Genomic DNA, 22,859 nt, shown 5'->3' on the forward strand with positions numbered 1-22,859 from the left:
AGAATTGCTAAATTCATTCTAGATTATCTCTTAATCCCCTCAATGGCCCTACAAGATACATGCTTGTTATTTGCTCAAGGTCACACATTTAGTGGGTCCAGGAACTATTCTGGTGTTCAATGAATCTGTCTCCAAAGCTAGTGGTTCGTTTAGGGCTTTCATGTATAGTGCCCCCAAGTCTTTCCAACTAATTCTCATAAATATATACTTGTCTTCTCCAGTCACCAACCTCATTCAAACTAAGATCCTTCAGGGATGACTGAAATGTCTGTCCTCTTACTTCCAGTGTCTTTAAAACTATTACAAATACCAAATACCTTATTTCAGGCCATCAGCAACACTCTTGTTGCAGCCCGAGGATTCTTTTTGCTCTTAACATACACAGAACATGCACAGACATAACCTTTAGCCTTTAAAAGGAGTCCCCGTCTACTTCATTCTTCCTCTCATACACACCAGCCATGATGAGCCTTATACCCACGAGTCTCAGGTTCTTTAAAATGTCCCTCTGGAGAGCCTAAATGAGTCACACATCCCCACCCCTAGTCTTGCCCTGTAATAGGGTTTATCACATCCTGTTAAAGCTCTTCGATACTTGCGCCACTAAACTATGGATTTGAAGAGGGTCAGGATAAGAATTTCAGGCCATTTAAAAATTCCTTGAAGAAAGATGGTGTCTGTGACGTAGGAGAGGGACTCAGCACAGGAACCTGGCAGCTGTCCCTTCATCTCTCTCCCCAGAGACACAAACCTCAGTCTCCTCTCACACGACTCTAGCCCACTCTACCCTCTCTCAGCCAGAGCCCAGGTTCCCGAAAGCAGAAAAGACCCAAGGCTACCATTTGGCTAACATATGACATCAGATGATCCTAATCTGTGAACCAGAAAATCCAGAAGCCAATAAGCTTTTCTCACTTAACAAAGAAATGTTGCTAATGGAGAAAGCTTAAAATCTTGAGGAAGGTGATTAAGACAGTAAAGAAGACAGCAGCGGTGAGGGTAAAGAGAAGAAGCAGTCAGAAGATAAGTGAAGAAAGCTCTAATGAATGTGAAGAGCGGTGATGAAAGGGGCTACTATGATTTAATCTACATGTATTTTTATTACTGTGTAATGTGGAAATAGAGAGTTGCAAATCAATCAATAAATAAAAATTCCTTAAGACTACATTTTGGGGGGAGGAGAGTGAAATCGGGTTCCCTTATTAGTTTCACATATATACTGCAATATACCTGCTAAATTAGGGGGTAAAGACTTTAGTAGAGCCCTGGCTGGGTAGCTCAGTTGCTTGGAATATGGTCCCGTACACCAAAAACATTACAGGTTCGATCCCTGGTCAGAGCACATACAAGAATCAATCAAAGAAAACATAAATAAGTGGTACAACAAATCAATCCGTTCTCCCTCTCCCTTCCTCTGTCTCTCTAAAATCAATTCATTTTTTAAGTACCAATTCAGTTGGTATCCCTTTAAATATTCACAACACAGTACCACATTTTAAAAAAAAAAATTAGGTACTCACCTGACAAAGAACTGGCCAGGCTCCCTCTCCATAACTTACAGTCATCCTGGCTAAGTTGTCGCTGAAGTTTAGCTTTTCCAGTGGATGAAAATATATCAGGATTACTGAGCTTCCGGAAGAGCAGGGGACTAAGTCCAGGTATCACATCCTTCAAAGAGAAAAAAATAAAATATAAGTCTTTAATGTCTTTTCTGAAAGTGTCTAAGAACTTTATATTAAACATCTCTACATATCAAACTGATCTAGAAAATACTAAGACAAGCCCTAAACAGTATTGCTCAGTTGGTTGAGCATCGTCCCAAAAAGTGAAAGGTAGCCAGTTAGATTCCCAGTCAGGGCACATGCCTGGGTTGCAGCCTGGGTCCCCAATTGGGAGCATGCAAGAGGCAACCACACATTGATATTTCTCTCCAATTCTTTCTCTCTCCCTTCCCCTCTTTCTAAAAATAAATAAGCTCTTTTTAAGTACTAAGATAAAATGAGAAGCATAAAGAGAAATACCTGAATCTGTGTTACCAGCCACTTGAACAAGACTCAAGTGACTGGTATCTTGGCCAATACTGGAAGCCACAGGGACAAAAATAGAAAAATGTCCACTTCCTTGAGAAAAGATTTTTTTAAAGGCCTCTAAGGTTATATACTATGACTAGCAGGTTCACAAACATGGGAAGGCACTAATGTTGGTTGGTGGTAGCTATCTGGAATATACTTTACAAATGACCAAGCACAAAGAGAGAAGTGAAGCTGATGAAGAAAAATACTGATAAAAGGAAAAAGTATTTTTAATTGGCAGTAAATGTATAAAAAATTAAAGGGGGATATTCAGGTACTGTGTAATTAAAGCAATTGATGTGAGCCGTGAGAAAGGAGAATTGGAAGCAGTAGTTAATACGAAAAGAGAAGGCAGCAAAGGAGCAGACTAAATTCCCACTATTCGGTATGTCAAGAATGAAACAGTACCTATGCATCAAGAAGAAATCATGGATGGAAGCGGGGTTTGGACACTAATGCTAGTAACCCACAAAAAAAGGCCTGGCCACACCCAGAAACAGCACACCCAGCAAGAAGATTTGGGTAGAGGAAAACGAGAAGGCTTGGAAGATACCACACTGAAGTAATATCCTACGTGAAGGCAATACAGAGGCAAAGGTCCCATCCCATAAAAGAGCCGGCACTTGACTGGATGACTGTCACACCAAATGGATGAACAATTAGTCTTCGCCAGAAAGGAACAACACCCAAGCCCCGACCAGTGTGGCTCAGTTGGTCGGGATCATCCTGCAAAGCAAAAGGTCACCACTTCAATTCCCTGTCAGAGCACACGCCTGAGCTTTTTGGGTTTGGTCCCGAGTCAGGACGCACACAACAGGCAGCCAGTCAATGTTTCTCTCTCACACCGATGTTTCTTTCTCTCTTTCTCCTTCCCTTCCCTTCTCTTTAAAAACAAATAAATAAAATCTTTAAAAATAAAAGGAACAACAACCAACAGAGAACTAGATCAGCACCAGTTAAGAGAAAGTCATATCCTTTCCAATATCCCTATTCCCTATTATGACATACCAAAGAAAAGAAGCCAGAAAACAGAGAGGAAAAATGAAAGCGGGTCATTCCTCTTCTTATACCAAGTGTCCCCTGTCAAAACCTTGCACAGAGAAGAAAATATAAATAAAATTGCACATAAAATTTAACTTTTAAAATAGGATATCTTTGTAACTTTTACTTTAAGAACCTTGGTCATTTCATAAAAGTACACATACAGATATCTCAATGAATTTTTACAACTTAAGCATATGCATGTAATCAGATCAAGATTTTTTTTAAGACATAACCAAGCAACCCAGAAAGTCCCTGTGCTCCCTTCCAGTCACTACCCAGATCCCTCCAGAATAACCACTACCCAGGCGTCTAACTGGATAGATTATATAAAGTGAAAACCTTTATATGAATTACTCAGTATGAACTGTTCTGTGTCCTGTGTCTTTTGCTCAACTAGACTAAACTTTCAAAAATAGCAGAACATTATTGAATTTATCCAATAAGTCATTAAAGGACAGGACAGGAGAATGAAGCAAACATGACAAAACCACAAGTAACCCAAGAGAGAAAGAAAAAGGGCACAGGAAGTAGAATATCCTTACTGACTGCCATACTAACTTACTTCTTACAGTTTTCCAGTTACCATTTCTAATCACTTATAAGGCACAGACAAACTTCACGTTTTCAGGATCAATGGGATACCACAGTACCCTTATAATAAGTTCTTCCTTTCTACTTAAATGAGATCAAATTGGTTTGTCACTTCTATTATCAAATAATTCCTAATCAAAATAGGAAGTTAACCTTGAGGAGGGGGAGCTTAAAATGACTAGCAGGCTTCTGACTTGGGTGGAACGTTTTCAAGCCTGGATACAGAAAGCAAAACAAGTTTATGAATAAAACCCTGGTATGGCAATAGTAAAAATTATCATAACTAAAAATTACAGTACATTTCAAATAACTATTATGGGAGTTATAAATGTTTAATCAGGAAGACTAGGGGAAGAGAGGGAATGGGAGGGGAGGGAAGGGGACAGGAATAGCTCTTTTCAAATACATGAGGGCTATCTCCTAAGAGAGTAGTCTTCTTACTTCAGAGGCCAGAATTAGAACTACTGGGTAAAATACCAAAAGGGTGAGTTAAAAGAAAGAACTGTCTAACAGTGAATAGGCCACCTTAAAAAGAAATGGACTGTGCCAATAGAAATACTGGAAAAGGTAAAAGTTAGCCTAAAGCACTAAACTCTCAAAATGAGGTCCCCAGGCTAGCAGCAACAGTGCCACTTGTGAACTTATCAGAAACACAAATTCTCAGGCCCCACCCCAGATCTACTAAATCAGAAATTCTGGGGGAAGATGTTACATACACAGTCCCTGGGAGCAGAGGGGAGTCTCCCCCATTGGCCAAGATGGTGGCAGAGGGGGGTTCTTACAGTGAGCACTCCAAAAGCTAGAAAGATGAATGGACTGAGCCCCAGTGCATCCAAAGCTATGAATATAATTGCATAGGAAAAAAGCGCCGCCTCACTATCCCTGTAAGAATTGTGGGCTGAAGCAGGAAGGAGAATTGCCTTTGAGAAGGGAGTCCACCATTCTCCCAGGTCTCATGGCACCTAGATAAAACCCTCCCCTTTTGCACCAGCACCTGTCTGATGAGTTTGGCTATTCTTGTGGCACAAAGCTGAAACTACCTTTTCAGTTACAAGGAGACCAGCAATCTGCATTTTAACAAGGCCACCAGGTGATTTTGAAGAATGCTAACATTTGAACACTGCCAGATTAGGTCAAAAACTTTCACTATGATGCCACCACACAGATATGCTGATCCATTGTGAAGATTGTGTCATAAGTGACACATGCACCTCTACCAAGGACCAAACCTGCAATCCGAGAATGTCCCATGACCAGAAATCAAAGTGGTGAGCTTCCATTTTACAGGATGATGCTCAACAGAGCCACATGGTTTGGGCCCTATACACTCCCTGATGTGGAGGCAATCCTGAAGACATCAGCCAATGTCCCCAGCGTGGGACCCTGGTACTTGGTTTCAGAAGAAGCAGAACAGATCTTTGCAAATCTTTGTTTATGTTTGTTCTAACTTGTCTGGGGACTACCTGAAGAACTGATGCATGGCACTCTTCTCTATTTCACCAGATTTTGCTCAATGTGGAAAAGCAGCAGGCATTGCTCAAAAACACTGTAAGGTAATCCAAACACCCACAGCTACCCGGGCAAAAGATTACAAATGAGACCAGAAACAGACCGCCTGAGGTCTGGGAGGAAAAGGAGAAATGAGGGCAATCAAATTGCTCTCATTTTGAAAGGGTTATTTTGAAAGGCTGGGGCAAAATGCATGCTCAGAAAATACCTGAAAAGACTAAGTTTTCATCTGAGGCTGATCCCTAGGTTCAATACAGGCTCCCTAGCTAAGTGTTAAAGGAGAACCCAGCACAAACTCAATCCATAAAGACTGGGAGGTTTGTTAGTTTGTTTGTTTAGCTTCTTGAGGTCAGAGAAATCTCTCTCAAAACACAAGCTAAGGAATTGTGTTCATATCAAAGAACACAGTTTCTGAAAAAAAGGTTGGTGAACTAACTCATTAAACAAACAGTCACCTACCATCTTCAACAATCAAAAAACAACAAAACCTGGGTAGGAGAGCTTATTTCCAGAGTTAACATTATTCAAATGTTCACTTTTCAACAAAAAAAAGGTCACAAGTCATACAAAGAAATACAAAAATATGGTCCATTTAAGAATCAAAATAAATGAACAGAAACCATTCCTGAGAAAGCACTGCATTGAACTTAGTAGTAAACTTTAAATCCAATGTCATTTTTTAAATTATTTTCTTTTTTTTTTCTTTTAATTTTAGAGAGAGGGGATGGAAGGGAGAAAGAGAGGGAGAGAAACATCAATGTGCAAGAGAAACATCAACTGACTGCCTTCTGTATGCGCGCCAATCAGGGGCTGAACCTTCAACCCAGGCATGTGCCCTGACTGGGAATCAAACCGACAAACTTTTGGTGTATGGGATGATGCTCCAATTAACTGAGCCACACCAGCCAGGGCTAAATCCACCATCTTAAATATGCTCACAGATATAAAGAAAAACCTGTACAAAGAATGAAAGAAAATCAGGGGGAAATGCATGAACAAAATAAAAATATCAACAAAAAGACAGAAATTATAAAAAAGGAACCAAAAGAAGTTCTGGATAAGGAAAGAATAAAATAAAAATTTCAGAAGAGTGTTTAAAGAATCGATTTGAGTTAAAACAGAATTAGCAATCCTGAAGACAGAACAATTGCATTATACAATCTGAAGAACAGAAGAAAAGTGAAGAGAGTCTAGAGGGTGGTGGAGCATCTTCAGAAGAAATGATATATAAAATAAGGGAACCCCAGAAAAAAAAGAAAGGGGAAGAGAACATCTAAAGAAATTATGACCCAAAACTTCCCAAATTCAATGAAAGACAAATATCTACATGTTCAAGAAGCTCAACAAATTTCAAGTAGGTTAAACTCAACCAGATCCACACTGAGACAATATTATCATCACATTTTCAAAGCCAGTAACAAAAGAGAAAATACTCATAGCAGCAAAGGATGCAACTCATCATGTACAGGGGACCCTCATACAGATTAACAGCCACTTTTGCATCCGAACCAGATACAGAAGGAATCCAGAAGAAGCAGGACACATGCGAAGTGCTGATAGAAAAAAATGTCAGCTTAGGTTTTTTTAAATTATTGTCTTACCTGAATAAGCTTCTTCTTAATATTAGATGTGTAGCCATTTGCTTGGTGGGCTAATCAATAAGGCAAACCTTCTAAAACTTCGCTTCGCTATGAGATCTTCCAGATAAAAGTTTTCTACCTCTTTTCATATATCTTCTGAAGATCAGGGATACTAAATTATAATTTGTTATGTATTATCTCATACAATGTGAAAAGGCTTAATGTTGTGACATTTGGTTATACTGTCTCATTTCTTACAGTATCTCACTTAGAAAGCCATATATTCTTGACAAATGTTATAAAATAAAGATTTACTTTTAGCACTTACAACTTCATAGAGATGGCCATAGTTAATTAGGGAACATGCATACAATTCAGAGAAAAAATACCTTTAAGAAACAATTCATAAAGTATGATTGAAATCATTAGTGAACTTTTTTGAGTAATTTTTGTGTGAATAGCTGCTTTAAGCAAAATTATTATGGTCACTATAACTTAAAAGTGTTTAATTTTCTATTTTACTGAGCCTTGAAAATAGCACTTGCGAGTCTGCAGTACTTACGGTTTGGCAATCACAATATGCACAAATGAGTATGACTGAAAACCTCTTGGTAAAAAAGAACTGTCAACTCAGAATTCTACATCCAGCAAAATTGTCTTTCCAAAAATAAGGGGAAAATTAAGATAGTGCCAAATAAACAGAAGTTGAGGGAATCCATTACCACTGCAACTGCCCAAAAGGACTCTTTCAGATTAAAATGAAGACATGAAGCAAAAACCTGAAGGCAGATGAACATATAAAGATCTCCAATAAAGGCAACTACATGGGCAAAAATAACGGCCAGTATTTTTGGTTTGTAAGTGCACTTTTTATTTCCTACATGATTTAAAAGACAAATGCATGAAATAATTATAAATCTATGCTATTGCGAGCACAATGTATGAAGATATAATTTCTGATCACACCATAAAGACGGTGGGGAAAGAGCTCTATAGAAGCAGTTTTTGTATGCAACTGAAACTGGCACAAATTCAAAATAAATTGTTATAAATTTACAATGTCACATGTAATCCCCATGGCCAGAAAAAATACATATCTAAAAAAAGAACATGTGTGTGTGTGTGTATATAGATGATAGATAGATAGATAGATAGATATAGATATAGGCATACACAAGAAGAAATGGGACATAATCAAAATAGTTCACCAGACCAAAAAAGAAAAAAAATCAACTAAACACAAAACGCGGCAGTAACAGAGGAAATAAGAGCCAAAAAAAGGTATAAAACATACGTTTAATGAGCAAAGACACACATGACTGAATCAAATTAAAAAATAAGTCTCACGCCCTGTTTGGTATGGCTCAGTGGACTGAGTGCCAGCCTGAGAACAAAAGAACAGTGGGTTCAATTCCCAGTCAGGGCACATGCCTGGGTTGCAGCCCAGGTCCCCAGTAAGGGTGCCCAAAAGGCAACCACACATTGATGTTTCTCTCCCTTTCTTTCTCCCTCCCTTCCCCTCTCTAAAAATAAGTAAATAAATTCTTTAAAAAAATAAGTCTCAACAAAGAAATAAGACAAATTTAAAAAACAAATTTAGAACTAAAAATATGTATTAACCAAAAAATATGTTTAAGGGCTCTAACCAAAAGAATGAAGAGGACAGAGTAAAGAAAAAGTAAACTAGGAAACAGATAAACAAAAATTATTCAATATGAACAGCAAAGATAAAAAAGACTGAAAACAATACACAGAGACTCAGGGACCTATGGAACTATAATTCATCTAAAGTCTCTTTCATTGAAGTCTAAGAGGAAAGTACACATAGAACAAGGCTAAAAAAGTTCTAGAATAATAGCTAGAAGCTTCCCAAACATGTTAAGAAGACATAAATCTACATATCTGAGAAACTGAGTGAACCCCAAACAGAATAAACCCAAAGAAATGACTAAAACATAATTATAATTCTAAAAAATTATAAACAAAAGAAAAAAGCCCTGCCTGGTGTGGCTCAGTGAACTGAGTGCCACAGGCCTGCAAAGCAAATGGTCACTCCCTCAATTCCCAGTCAGGACACATGCCTTGTGGGCCAAGTCCCCAGTTGGGGGGGCCCAGGAGAGGCAATCACACATTGATGTTTCTGTCCCTCTCTTTCTCCCTCCCTTTCCCTCTCTTGAAAATGAATAAAATTTTTTTAAAAAAGAAAAATATGAAAGCAGCCAGAGAAAAATAACACTCCACCTAAAGAAAAAAATTACTTTAAAAGGCAGCAGACAGCTCATCAGAAACCATAAAGTCCAGAATAAGGTAGCATAGTATTATGTAAGTGCTGAAACAAAAGAACTGTTAACCAAAAGCAATATCCAACAAAAATAACCCTTAGGAATAAGGATAACTAAGAGAATTTGTCAGCAGAAGACCTAAAAGAATAGATAAAAGAAGTTCTTTAAGCAGAAATAAAAAAAAAAAAAACCTAAGGAGGAAAAGAGAAAGAACACAGTAAGCAAAAATGCAGATAAATACACTAGGCTATCCTTCTGTACCATACTATTTTTTAAAATCACTTAAGAGGGATATCCCGATTAAATTAGAATGGAACTATAATCATGGTAATGTTATAAAAGAGTAGGATCAAGCAATACAAATATGAAGGAGATGATGGGATTTGGAGTGAGATTTGCCATATACTCTAAGAACTAATGTATTTTATGTTGTAAGGATATGGGTTTACTGATTTTTATCATGTCTAATGTGTTTTTCAAATAGTATGCCATTTATTTATAATTTTGTCATATCTCCCCCCCCCATAATCTGTCTGGCAAAAGCTCCATTTGTCTTTGGAAATCCAGCTCAGATGTCACCTCCTTCAAGACTCTTTTACAGACTTCAGCAGAGAGAAGGTCTCTCTGCCTTTGATACTTTTATAAACAATGTATATTCCTGTTGTTGTACTTGTCATTTTGTACTTTTATTGTTTCTTCTTTTAAACTATGAGCTTCTTAGTTTAAAGAAATTACTTAAAATGTTTATGCCACAAAACATGAATCAGAATTAGATAAACTCACTAATGAGGTAGGAGAGCTCAAGAAGAAATTAGAAACAAGCCCTGGCTGGTGTGGCTCAGTGGACTGAGTGCTGGCTGGCGAAACAAAGGGCCACCAGTTGAATTCCCAATCAGAGCACATCCTGGGTTGTGGGCCCCCAGTAGGGAACACACGAGAGGCGACTACACATTGATGTTTTCCTCCCTCTCTTTCCCCCTCCCTGTCCCTCTCTAAAAAATAAATAAATAAATAAAATCTTTTAAAAAAGAAAAGGAAAGGGGACAGCTGATGGCAACTGGGAGAACTGTGGGTCCCAAAGTGTCTTAGTTTGAACAGGACTGAGACATCATTGCCCTGTGTACAGTGTTTCTTGTATCTTGTATCTTCTTCAATAAATGTCTCTATTTTTCATATTACATGGCTGGACAAATTCTGGACACACACACACACACACACACACAAAAACCTGAAAACAGGTGTTCACACAAAAACTTGCACACGAATGTTTATGGCAGCACTATCCCAATCACCAAAAGGTAGAAACCCAAATGCCCATCAGCTGATGAGTGGATAAACAAAATATGGTATATGCATGCAACAGTGTATTACTCAGCCATAAAAAGAAATGAAGTATTGATATGTGCTACAATAAGGGTAAGTGTATGCTGAAACAGTATGCTAAGTGAGATGCCAGACATAAAAAGTCACACATTTTATGATTCCATTTATATGAAAAAGTCCAGAGTCCACAGCAACAGAAAACAAATGAGTGGTTGCCAGGAACTGGGGGAAAAGAAGAAATAGGGAATAACTACATTAGGGTACAAAGTTTCCTTCTGGGGTGATATGAACCCCAGAAACTAGACAGTGGTGACTGTTGCACAGCACTTGAAGTACTAAATGTCACAGATTGCAAAGTTTATGTTAACTGTATTATATTGTATTTTTAAAATCAAAGCACATGTGGAAGTGGGCTCCCTAGGGTCACACCTCCTTCTAGGAGCCTATTAAATTGAAAAGAGCTGAGATCCAGTCACCTTTCTCTTTGGCTTCCTTCTGGCTTTTTTCCTCTTTCACAAGGCTGGACTGACAAAGTGAAAAAGACCTAAGGAGAGCTCTCACTAGCCACCAAGACCTGAAGGATTGTGGAGATTGTCAGAGACCAGCTCTGCAGGCAGAGGAATTTTCCAGATCTAGCTGTTCTTGGGAAAAGGCCTTTCTTTACTTGCATTCAAAATGGTTATTACCCAAAACTCTGTGGGCCAACAAGGAATTAAAGGAGACTATGGTAGCAGGCCGTCTATACCCAAAATGAGAGGATTTCTACACAGTACTAGATTAGGACTATACTGGGGTTTGAGCCCCATGGTAGGGACTAGCTAGATATCGACCCCACATGATTTGCCTTCCTCCTGGGCACATCTGGATGGTATTTCCCAGCCCTCTAGCAGTTAGGTATGGCGCCAGGACTGAATTCTGGCAATGGAATATGGGGGGGGGGGGGGGGGGTGATTAAGCCATTTCCAAACCTGACCCAGCAAAACCTCCTGCAAGATCCCCCACTTGCCTCAGGTGACCTTGGAACTGTGTTTAGAAAATACTATGGCCTCTACTAGTCTGGGCTATTTTGAATGCATGTTACAGCAACTAATGTTCTTTACTATAGAAGACTACTAGCATTAGAGCTAGTAATAAAATCTTCTCTTATTGGTCAAAGGCAGGACTCAGATGTTCCTAAGTCACCTGAACAAAATCATTTTGGTGTCACACCTCTGAAATAGCTTAAGGAATTTTTTAAATACTGTTTCTAAACCCTGCTTTTAAAAACATTCCTGAAGGTCTCAAGTAGTCATGAAAATTAGAAGATTTAACATTACTTTGTCACCTCTGCTTTGCTGAAATACTGGCACAGAAACTGTGTAGCTTGTTGATCTCCAACAAGTTAAGGGTTAATGGATTTGTGCATCTGCTACTCAGATTTACTGGTAGGAAGTACTGATACATTAAAATTGGTACAACTAAAGTATCACAGAATTTCAAAATGTGATCTCCTTGGACTGACTTTGTTCTTTTTCTTTTTAAGATTTTATTTATTTATTTTTAGAGAGAGAGAAAGGGAGGGAGAAAGAGAGGGAGAGAAACAGCAATGTGCAAGATACAAGGATTGGTTGCCTCTCATTTGCCCCCAACCAGGGGCCCGGCCCAGGAACAAGGCATGTGCCTGAACCAGGAATGGAACCTGTGACCTTTGAGTTCACAGGCTGGTGCTCAATCCATCGAGCCACACCAGCCAGAGCCTGAGTTTGTTCTTAATTACATTCTAAAACCTAGGGAGACTATATGATGTTCTAAGCAAGTTACTTAATAAAGAAAACCACAAAAATTTCCCTAGAGGGAAAAATGCATGAATTAAATAAAGCCTCCTTTTCAAGCTTAACAAAGTGAAAGAACAGTTCAGTAACACCAACAAACCAAAGGTCAAGGCATGTCTTTTTTATTATATTTCTTTCTAAAAGCAGATGGAAACACTAAAAAAGATGAACTATATTTTCACACATTCCGTGCATGTACCTTTAAAATATAATGATAATTAACCATTATTGAGCACTTCTTAGTATCTGGCTTTGTAATAAGTGTTTTACATGGGTTAATTGATTAAATCTTCACAATAACCCTATGAAATAGGTAATAATATTATCTCCATTACATATACATGGGATAACTGAGGCTTAGAAAACTTAAGTAACTTGCCTCAGGTCACAGAGTTGGAATTTGAAGTCAAAGAATAACTCAATCACTCTACATTCACACAGAAGTATATATTTGGTTTTATATACAATTCTAGAACCTGAAGATATAGCAGTGAGAAAAACAAACTCAAATTCCTCTCCTCATGAAACATGTATTTTAATGTAGAGGAATGACAATAAACAGCAAATAAGTGATACTAATGGGTGAATAAAAAGAGGGAAAGAGAATGATTGAGTGTTACTTTTATTTTTTTATATATTTTATTGATTATGCGATTACAGTTCTATTCCCCCCCTTCATTCCCCTCCACTCTGCACCCCCCCCAATATCCCCCCCTTTATGACCACGTGTCTCAAGTTCTTTGGATTCTATATTTCCCATACTATTCTTGCCCTCCCCCTATCTATTTTCTACCTACCATCTATGCTACTTATTTCCTGTACCTTCTCCCCCTTCTCCTTCTCCCACTCCCCTGTTGCTAACCCTCCATGTGATCTTCATTTCTATGGTTCTGCTCCTGATCTAGCTATCCTCTTAGTTTGCTTTTGTTTTAGGTGTGGTTGTTAATAACTGTGAGTTTGCTGTCCTTTAACTGTTCATCTTTTTTATCTTCTTTTTCTTAGATAAGTCCCTTTAACATTTCATATAATAAGGGCTTGGTGATGATGTAGTCCTTGAATTTGATCTTATCTGAGAAGCACTTTATCTGCCCTTCCATTCTAAATGAAAGCTTGGCTGGGTAGAGCAATCTTGGATGTAGGTCCTTGGATTTCATGACTTGGAATACCTCTTTCCAGCCCCTTTTTGCCTGTAAGGTCTCTTTTGAGAAATCAGCTGACAGTCTCATGGGAACTCCTTTGTTAGGTGACTGTCCCCTTATCTCTTGCTGCTTCTAGAATTCTCTCCATCATTTTAATCTTGGATAATGTAATGATGATGTGCCTTGGTGTGTTCCTTCTTGGGTCCAACTTCTTTGGGACTCTCTGAACTTCCTGGATTTCCTGGAAGTCTATTTCCTTTGCCAGATTGGGGAAATTCTCGTTTATTATTTGTTCAAATAAGTTTTCCACTCATGGCTGTTCCTCTTCCCCTTCTGGTACCCCTATAATTCTGATGTTGGAACGTTTAAAGATTTCCTGGAGGTTCCTAAGCCTCTCCTCATTTTTTTGAATTCTTGTTTCTTCCTTCTTTTCTGTTTGGTTGTTTCTTTCTTCCTTCTGGTCCACTCTATTGATCTGAGTCCCAGTTTTCTTTCCATCACTGTTGGTCCCCTGTGCATTTCCCTTCATTTCACTTGGTGTAGCCTTCATTTTTTCATCTAATTTGAGACCAAAATCAACCAGTTCTGTGAGCATCCTGATCACCAGTGTTTTGAACTGTGCATCTGAAAGTTTGGCTATTTCTTTTTTTTTTTTTTCTAAATATTTTATTTTTTTATTTTTCGAGAGAGGGGCAGAGAAGGTGAGAGTGGGAGAGAAATATCAATGTATGGTTGCCTCTTATGTGTCCCCTGCTGGGAACTGGCCTGCAACCCAAGCATGTGCCCTGACTAGGAATCGAACCGTGATACCCTAGTTCACAGGCCTGCGCTCAATCCACTGAGCTACGCCAGCCAGGGCCTGGCTATTTCTTCATCGCTTAGATTTATCGGCTCTGGGGCTCTAAGTTCTTCTTGAGCCGTGTTTTGATCTGTTCGTGCTGGTTTGGCTGAAGGGTTCGTTGTTATCAGACTTCCGTGAAGTTCAATTTTCTGTGGTTTTGGCTGCATTTTTGTTCCTAAAACTTTGTTGTTTTAAAACTTAGTTGTGGGAGGAGGCACAGTGCTTCCACCTACGCCTCCACCTTGGCGGAAGTCCTCAAGAGTGTTACTTTTAAAAGCCTGATTAAGGAAGGTCTCTTTGAGGAGGTGATAGCTAAACAGACCTGAATAAAATGAGGAAACCAGATGTATACACACATACACACACACACACACACACACACAGCCTTTCCAGAAAAAGTCCAGCCATTGTCAAATAGAACAAAAACAGTTTGTGGAACATTGACGTAACCTGGCAGCCAAGGAGAGTGGACTGAAAGTGCATGTGTGAACAATGATGACTTCACTGTACTAGTCAGTGGGGTGGTAGATGTCACTGAGTGAGCATGTGCACTATGATTCAGATTCAAAATGACTGAGCAAGTAGAGCAATGAATCTGCATCAGATCTTGCATTAATCCTGAACAGTCCGCCACAGAAATTACTCAAATGATTCAGGCCACAGCTATGGACAACTAGTGATTGGCAGCTTCATCACGACAATGAGCCAATTCATGAATCATGCCTCATGCTGAGTTTTTTGGCAAAACATCAAATCACCCAGGTGACTCAGCCCCCCTAACAGTCCAGATTCAGTGCCCTGTGACCTCTGGCTTTTCCCAAAACTAAAATCGCCTTGGAAAGGTGCTATATCTGAGACTCCATCAACCTGGCTAACACTGTTTAACCTGCCTTAGAGATCCAGAGGTTTTAAACCACCCAACTTACTGCAGAGTCACCAAAATATGAAACCGGAAAAGCCACATTGGGGCTGCCTGTCACCTACCAAACTCAATAAGCAGAGACAGGAACTGAATCTTTACGGGCGCCTTATTCAAATGTCCAGTGATCTGAAAAGACGGTGGGTTTGTACTCTAACAGACCATATTAAATTTCATTTTAAAATGGCCGTTTTTATAAGAACAAAGTGTGGGTAAAGGGTTTGGAATTCTGCAAAAAGTTAATTAGATTTAAAAACTGCAGCATTCTGGCCCTGGGCGGAGGTCTTTAGCTGGGTCCTAGGCTGGTGGTCATCTCACCCTGGAGCACAATGGCTTAGATACCATCTTGATTACTTGAGACCTGGGGAGGCCCAAAGGTGGAACTGCTTATTGATCTCCTGGAGTCAGGGTGGGCTGTACCTGCAGTTCCTGAAACAATAGCTTTTCACATGAATTAACTACTAGGCTTATTAACTATTACCTTAAACTAAAATTTTCCCACTCTTGAGTTCCCCCATCTTTACAGGCCCACCCAAGCTGCCTTTCCAAAAGAATGGCTGCTCTTGGTTCCTGTATCATATCAAACAAGCAACTGCTGGCTTCAGTGAGCCCTAATGGCAGCCAGATTAGAGTCACAGCTTGGCTTCACCTGGGAATCTCTAAGCCCAGCACAAGTAGCAGCCATCTCAGATTGCTTCACAGCTCAGGCAGGGTCTCCTGGGCAAAACTCATGTAAGAGCTGACCTTAGCCTGTCCCACCTAGTAAACTCCAGGACCAGCACACCCAGTGGATAAGCTACAGACCACTTTGGAGCATCATCACCCTACCCCTGTACAGTTGATCCTCCATGGAAGGTGCAGGTTGGTGTTCAGTGATCAGAGCCAGTCCTTGCAAATGACTGGCCTAGGTAAATCCCTCCCATTGATCTGCCAACAGCAACCAAGACTCAACTACAAGAGAAGAATGTACTCAGCCCACACAGGGGGCACACCTCGAGTTCCCAGCTTAGGTGAGAGGGGAGGCTGTACCACTGGACCCTACAGGACACCTACTACATTAGGCCACACTACCAAGACATGGAGTCAAAGCAGCTCTACCTGATACATAAACAAACACAGGGAGGCTGCCAAAACGAGGAGACAAAGAAACATGGCACAAATGAAAGAACAGATAAAAACTCTAGAAAAAGAGCTAAAATGGAGATAAGCAAACTATCAGATACAGAATTCAAAACACTGGTTATAAAAGGACGCTCAAGGAACTTAGTGAGGACCTTAACAGCATAAAAAAGACCCAGTCAGAAACAAAGGATACACTAATTGAAATAAAGAACAATTTACGAGGAAACAACAGTAGAGTGGGTGAAGCCTACAATCAAATCAATGATTTGGAACATAAGGAAGCAAAAACTACCATGCAGAACAAAAAGAAGAAAAAAAATCCAAAAACATGAGGACAGTATATACAGCCTCTGGGACAACTTTAAGAGATCCAACATTCACCTCATAGGGGGGGCCAGAAGGAGAAGGGAAAGAGCAGGGAATTGGAAATCTGTCTGAAAAAATAATAAAAGAAAACTTCCCTAACATGGTGAAGGAAATAGATACACAAGTCCAAGAAGCACAGAGAGTCCCAATGATGATGAATGCAAAGAGGCTCACTCTAAGATACATCATTATTAAAAGGCCAAAGGTGAAAAATACGGAGAGCCTCTTAAAAGCAGCAAGAGAAAAGAAGTTAGTTACCAGAAAGATGCCAGATGGGGGGGTGGAGGGGAGAATGGGTAAATAAGTGAGGGGATTAAGAAGTACAAATAGGCAGTTACAGAGTAGCCATGGGGATGCAAAGTATAGTATAGGAAATGAAATAGCCAAAGAACTTACATATGCATGACCCATGGACATGAACAATGGTGGAGGGATTGCCTGAGGGAGTAGGAGGTGCCCCCAATAGGAGACAAAAAGAGAAAATATCAGGACAACCGTAATAGCATAATTGATAAAATCTAATTTCTTTTTTCTTTTCTTTTTTTTTTTTTTTTTTTTTTTTGAAAAAAAAAGAGCCCTGGCTAGTATGGCTCAGTGGATTGAGTGCCTGCCTATGAACCAGAAGGTCATGGTCAAATTCCCAGTCAGGGCACAAGCCTGAGTTGTGGGCCAGGTCCCCAGTTGCAGGCGTGTGAAAGGCAACTGATTGATGTTTCTCTCTCATGTTTCTGTCCCTCTCTTTCTCCCTTCCTTCCCCTTTCTCTAAAAATAAATAAGTAAAATCTTTTACAAATTAAAAAAATAAAAGACTAAAAGCAGAGAAATGCAGTTGAGTTAGTATGACAACTAAGACAAAAGTTTATAAATGCTGAATTAAGGTGATGACAGTGAGAATAAAGATTTGAAAGATGTCATGAAGGTAGAATCAGCAGAACCTGAACAAGGGGATTAGAGGAGGAGAACTCAAGGATCACAAATGGATGGATGGATGGATGGATGGATGGAAGGAAGGAAGGAAGGAAGGAAGGAAGGAAGGAAGGAAGGAAGGAAGGAAGGAAGGAAGGGGCACATTTTAAAGGAGAAATAATAAATTCTGTTTGAATGATATAGTAAGCCACTGGCCTTCTAGAAATCCAAGTCTAGCATCCTGTTCAGACCTTAATCTTAAATATCAGCACAGTATAGTACAAAGTATAACAGGCATTGATCCATGTCATGATAAATGGAAAAGAAAGTCATTGGTGAGAGGTGGGTGCTTATTGATCAGCTAGGCTCTTATTCCCTGAATGAATGGAATCCATCCAGTCTCCGACACACAAAACCGAAATGTTTACCTTTTCAAAATCAAGTAATTACAAGTTATGAACTTTTGAGGACACTATTAAATTATGAAAATCACGAATGTTAGAATCACAAATGCTAAAAGTCTATGATGGAAACAGTAAGCACAGAAATGGCAATATACAGCTAAGGGAAAAGATTAGTCCTAGAGACTCAGCTCACTCTGATAGAAGATCCTAAGGGAAAGAAAGGGTTGTCAATGAACATGTATAAAGGACCCATGGGCAAAGCCAAAGTGGGGCAGGATTGAGGGTGGGAGGTGGGGGTGGGTGGGGAAGGGGAAAGTGGTGGTGGGAAAATGGAGACAATTGTACTTGAACATTAATAAAAAATATGATTAAAAAAAGGTTCTGTGGCCCTGGCTGGTATAGCTCAGTGGATTGAGCGTGGGCCTCAGAACCAGACAATCGAGGTTCGATTCCCAGTAAGGGCACATGCCTGGGTTGTAGGCTGGTTCCCTGCGGGCCACTTCCCAGCAGGGGATGCACAAAAGGCAACCATACATTGATGTTTCTCTCCCTCTCTCCTTCCCTTCCCCTCTAAAGATAAATAAATTTTTAAAAAATCACTTAACAAAAAAAAAAGGTTCTGTGACACAATACCATGAATAAAGAGTGCCAGAGACCCTTGTTCCACATCCTAAGCACTTGCCACAAATAGGGAAGCCCCCTAAAAAAATAGAGTACAATTAAGGAAAAAGCTAAGGGCAAAGGACATATCCACCAGGAACATTTAGGAAACAGGAAATCAAACAAAGACACACGGGAAGCAGTCACACAAATAGAACTGGAATGGACATGGTGACAAAAGAAAATATCAAGTAGGAACACATGGTCAATAATGACAAACAGTTCACAGAGGTCAGGGAGGATGAGGACTAGGAGAAGACTATCAGATTTAATCATTTAAAAGTCCCTGAGATTGCTATGTATCTCTCTGTGTAATTCTTTCACCATGAAAAGTCTTCACAAGTAGCCATGCATTGTTTTTTTTAATTTCAAAAGACATTTTAGTATCCATCATGGTACATTCGTGCCATGGAAAACTATACAACAATGAAAAAGAACCAACTATTTCCACAAACAACAACATAGATGGACCTCACAAACAAGATTTGAATAAAAGAATCTAGTCACAAAAGAGTACAAACTGGCCCTGGCTGGTGTAGCTCAGTGGATTGAACTCAGGCCTGTGAACCAGACAATCACAATTCGATTCCCAGTCAGGGCAGGGCACATGCCTGGGTTGCAGGCCAGTTCCCTGAAGGCCAGTTCCCAAAAGGGGACGCACAAAAGGCAACCATACATTAATGTTTCTCTCCCTCTCTCCTTCCCTTCCCCTCTAAAGATAAATAAATAGAATCTTTTAAAAAAAAGAGTACAAACTGTATAATTTCATTTATATGAAGCTCAAGAGGAGGTAAAACTAATCCATGGTGATGGAGGCTGGGAAAGTGGTTACCTTTTGAGAAGGTTCTATGGTACTGAAAATGTTTTACATTTTGATGTAAGTAGTGGTCACATGGGTATATTCATCCTATAAAAATTCATTGGCTGAATGAACATTTGATTTGTACTTAAGTCACACCTCAATAAAAAAGTAAATAAACAAACACACAAATTTACTGGTGACCTTGAAAACGTCAGTTTTAAGAGAGTTTAATTACATGTAGAAGCCAAACCATAATATAAGAAATGTATACAAGGTGAGGAACCCGATTCATTTTTCAAGATGGTTACTGGTGAAGCAAAGAGATAACAAAGTAGCTTAGGCAGGTTACACAATTCAGGGAAATGTGTTGTTTTGTTTTTATTTTAAGGTTTAAGACAATGAGAAAATAACACACATAAGAAGAGCAAACGAGATGGGATGAAATCAAGAACCTAGGTAGAGGGATTGGCCTCGGAGAGGGTGATGAATACTTCTTTCCCTGAGACTGAGCAAAGGAGAAGTGAACACAGAAATCCTAATATAAAGGAGAAAAATCAAGTAATCTTGAACTCTTTAGTGAAAAACATGCGATAAAGTCAACTGGACCAGGTAAATTGAGTAAGGAAAGGATCTGGGCTTTAAATACTTTTTTAAAGTTTTGAATAAGTACTGTGGAAAATATAAAAGGCAAGGATGAGGGGGAAATTACAGCAATAGGACAATGCTCAGTGGCCTGAAAACAAGGGCAGAAAGAGCGGATGGTGCACTCTATCCAGGGCTGGGTGGAGAATAAAAGGTGGAAGAACAAAAGGAGAAAAAATTCTAAGTGCTAGCATGTGCATCACTGAAACTGTTGTAAGGAATGATGTGTAAAAAAAAAAAACTTGTTGGGAAAGAGGCAGGAAATCTAACAAGTGTTGAAAGATTCAAGGATGAAGTCAGTAGGGTCTCAGTGCAAAAGGAAAGCTGTCAGTAGAGTTCATTACAGAACATTTTCCTGCAATTCCCACAAGATCAAAGACCACTTATTCGCCTTTCACTGAACTTCCTACCACTACTAGTGGCAACTTCTCCCCATAGAACTGACCTTTAACCCCTACTTCTAACTACACCTACGCTTGTTAATAAATTATATAAACACATCCCGTCCATTAAGAAACTCCATGAATTTTTTTTTCACTGCTTTCTGTCTTTTCCCATCAACATGTTTTCGGTGGAAAACTCTTAGAAAGCAGAGCCTATATCTATAAATTCCCTGTTCACAGCATTGGGCTTGGGATTCCGCACATGCAACTGTTTTTTAAAAGAAGTATTTTCTCGTAAAACAGATCGTTACTGAGAAGAACTTTTAAAAAAGACTCTGAACACACACACTCCCATCAAAGTAGAGTGATAGCCAAATCAGACAGTGCTTAGGAATAACATGCGTTTTTATAACTGTCAAAACAGTCCCTAGGAACTAGGACGACATTTACCATATAATACTGACCTTTCCTACCTCACAGTATTTACCCCGCTAGGTAACTCGTCGGACCCGTTTTCATAAACCTATTCTTTACAGCGCATTGACCCCCAGTCTACATTCAGCGTCCCGTCTTCCCGTCCAGAACTCCTGACTACGAGCGCCCACAGGACCACTTCCCGCCCCGCTACGCCCCCCTTTCCCATTGAACCCCAACCCCTCAGGGCCAGTTCTCCGCTCCCCACTTTCCCGCCGCTGCAGACCTCCCCACTCCTGCCGCGGAGCCGCTCCGTCCCCACCCCTCCAATGCCCCAACCCGTCTTCCCGCCCGAGATCCCCTCCCCCACCGCTTCCATTCGGCGGCCCCTGCGGCCTCCGCCTCCGGGACCCCGGCCCGCCCTACCTGCTCCTTGACCTCGGGCCCCGCGGGCCCGCTGCGCTCCTCCAGTCGCTGCCTCCCAGGCGGCGCTCGCCGGCGCTGGGGCAGCTCGGCCGCCCGCTGAGCCCCGTCCTCCCCGCAGGCGGCCGCCGGCGGCTGGGGTCGGTCGCGGCAGCGACTCCGCTTCATGTCTGCGGCTGGGCCCCGCGGGCGTCAGCGCCGCGACTCCCCCGGCCCCGCGCTGCTCCGGGCCGCAGCGCCGCCGCGCCAACCACCGCTCGCCGCCACCATGGCCCGGCGGGCGCCCCAAGCCGCCGACCCCAGCTCGCAGCTCCCCGCGCTTCCTGGGGCCTCGAGCGCCGCGGCCTCTTCGGCGCGTCTCAAGCGGGAGGGAGCATCGCCGCCGCCCCTCGTCCTCTTCCACCCGACACGCGCGCGGCCGGCCACCCGCCGCCGACGGCCCCACCGCCCGCGGCCCGCCCGCCTCCGGCCGGGCCCCACCCCCGCCCTCCCCGGGCGCGCGCGCACGGGGAGCCCGCCCGCCGCCGCCCGTCGCGCGAGGTGTCCCGCGCACGCGTCGGCGAACGGTCGCGAGAGACCCGCCCGTGGCCCCCGAGTGCGGCGGGGCGAGCGGAAGGGGGCGGGGCCCCGCGCTCATTGATGCTTCCACTCACCCATTCATGAAAAAGTGTGCTGGGCGCAGGGGAGTGCCAGTAGGTGTCCGAACTGAGTCACCACCGATCGGTGTCTGCAGGGAGCTAGTGGGGAGGGACTGGGAGCGGGAAGGGGGCATCTGTGCAACGAATTAATGAAGCACTAATGTGTGCCTTTTTATTGCCGCTTTGACCTAGTCTTCACATCACACTTCGGAGGCGGGTCTGCTCATTCTCACGTTACAGATAAGGAGACCGAGGTGAAATGACATGCACTCTGGCAAATCAGTGAACAAATTCCACGAGACACAAATTCTGGCTTTTCTGTCCCTTTCCACTGTTTCTTGCTGCTTCCAGAAAGTAAGCCGGGATGTGCAAAACCCTGTAAAAGAGGAAGAAGTGATGGATTCCTTCTGGGGGAAGAGGAGGACAAAAAGGCTTCCGGAACGATTCCCATAATTCCCCAGCGACAATGAAGTCAGCATGTTATAACCCAGTCCAGCCTGCCCACCGCCAGTCCAGCTGTGGCCTGAGCTGCCTTCCCGTGACTCATCTGATCAGCAACGTGGCTGTAGATCAGCACTGTCTGGCATCCTCCTGATTTCAGCTCGTCTGCCACAACGTCGTATTTTTCCCTAGTTCTAACTCTGAATGCTGCACCCATTTTCCTGGGTCTCCTCCCTGAACCCTTCCTGAAAAATAACAGCTAATATTATAGAGTATCTAGTGGACCTATAGACACTGCATTCAATTCACACATACAAACAACAGGTAAGCTATGTTTTTTCCAATTTACAGTTGAGAAACTGAGGCTCAAGTTATATAACATGCTAAATATGATATCGCTAATAAACGGAAGGTCAGGATTCAAACCAATACCTGTCAGATACCAGAGCCTAAACACACAACCCATGTACTCCATAGCTTATTACCAGTCTTCTGTATCACCTGTTTCACTTCCTCGCTACCATCCATCCAGTTGCCTCAGTCAGAA

General features: G+C 41.3%; 1 protein-coding gene across 11 annotated transcripts in view; it reads right to left on the reverse strand.

The window, feature by feature from the left end:
- The window catches only part of MAST2 (microtubule associated serine/threonine kinase 2), a 166,346-nt gene extending 144,657 nt beyond the window's left edge, over positions 1 to 21,689 (reverse strand). For 7 of the 11 annotated variants that reach the window (XM_037149823.2, XM_037149822.2, XM_037149821.2 and 4 more), the window contains exons 1-2: positions 21,237 to 21,688; positions 1,521 to 1,668 (exon numbers count right to left, since the gene is read on the reverse strand). In XM_037149823.2, the coding sequence (XP_037005718.2) occupies positions 1,521 to 1,668; positions 21,237 to 21,401 (313 nt within the window). In that variant the 5' untranslated portion in view covers positions 21,402 to 21,688. Of the gene's footprint in view, positions 1 to 1,520; positions 1,669 to 21,236 lie in introns of all 11 variants that reach the window. The other 4 variants (XM_053660533.1, XM_037149817.2, XM_037149816.2 and 1 more) reach the window with 1 other exon arrangement.
- Between the last annotated feature and the right edge of the window lie 1,170 nt (positions 21,690 to 22,859).

Source organism: Artibeus jamaicensis, unplaced genomic scaffold, assembly GCF_021234435.1.
Source record: "Artibeus jamaicensis isolate MK-2021 breed Jamaican fruit bat unplaced genomic scaffold, CSHL_Jam_final scaffold_847, whole genome shotgun sequence".
Classification (NCBI taxonomy): Eukaryota; Metazoa; Chordata; class Mammalia; order Chiroptera; family Phyllostomidae; genus Artibeus; species Artibeus jamaicensis.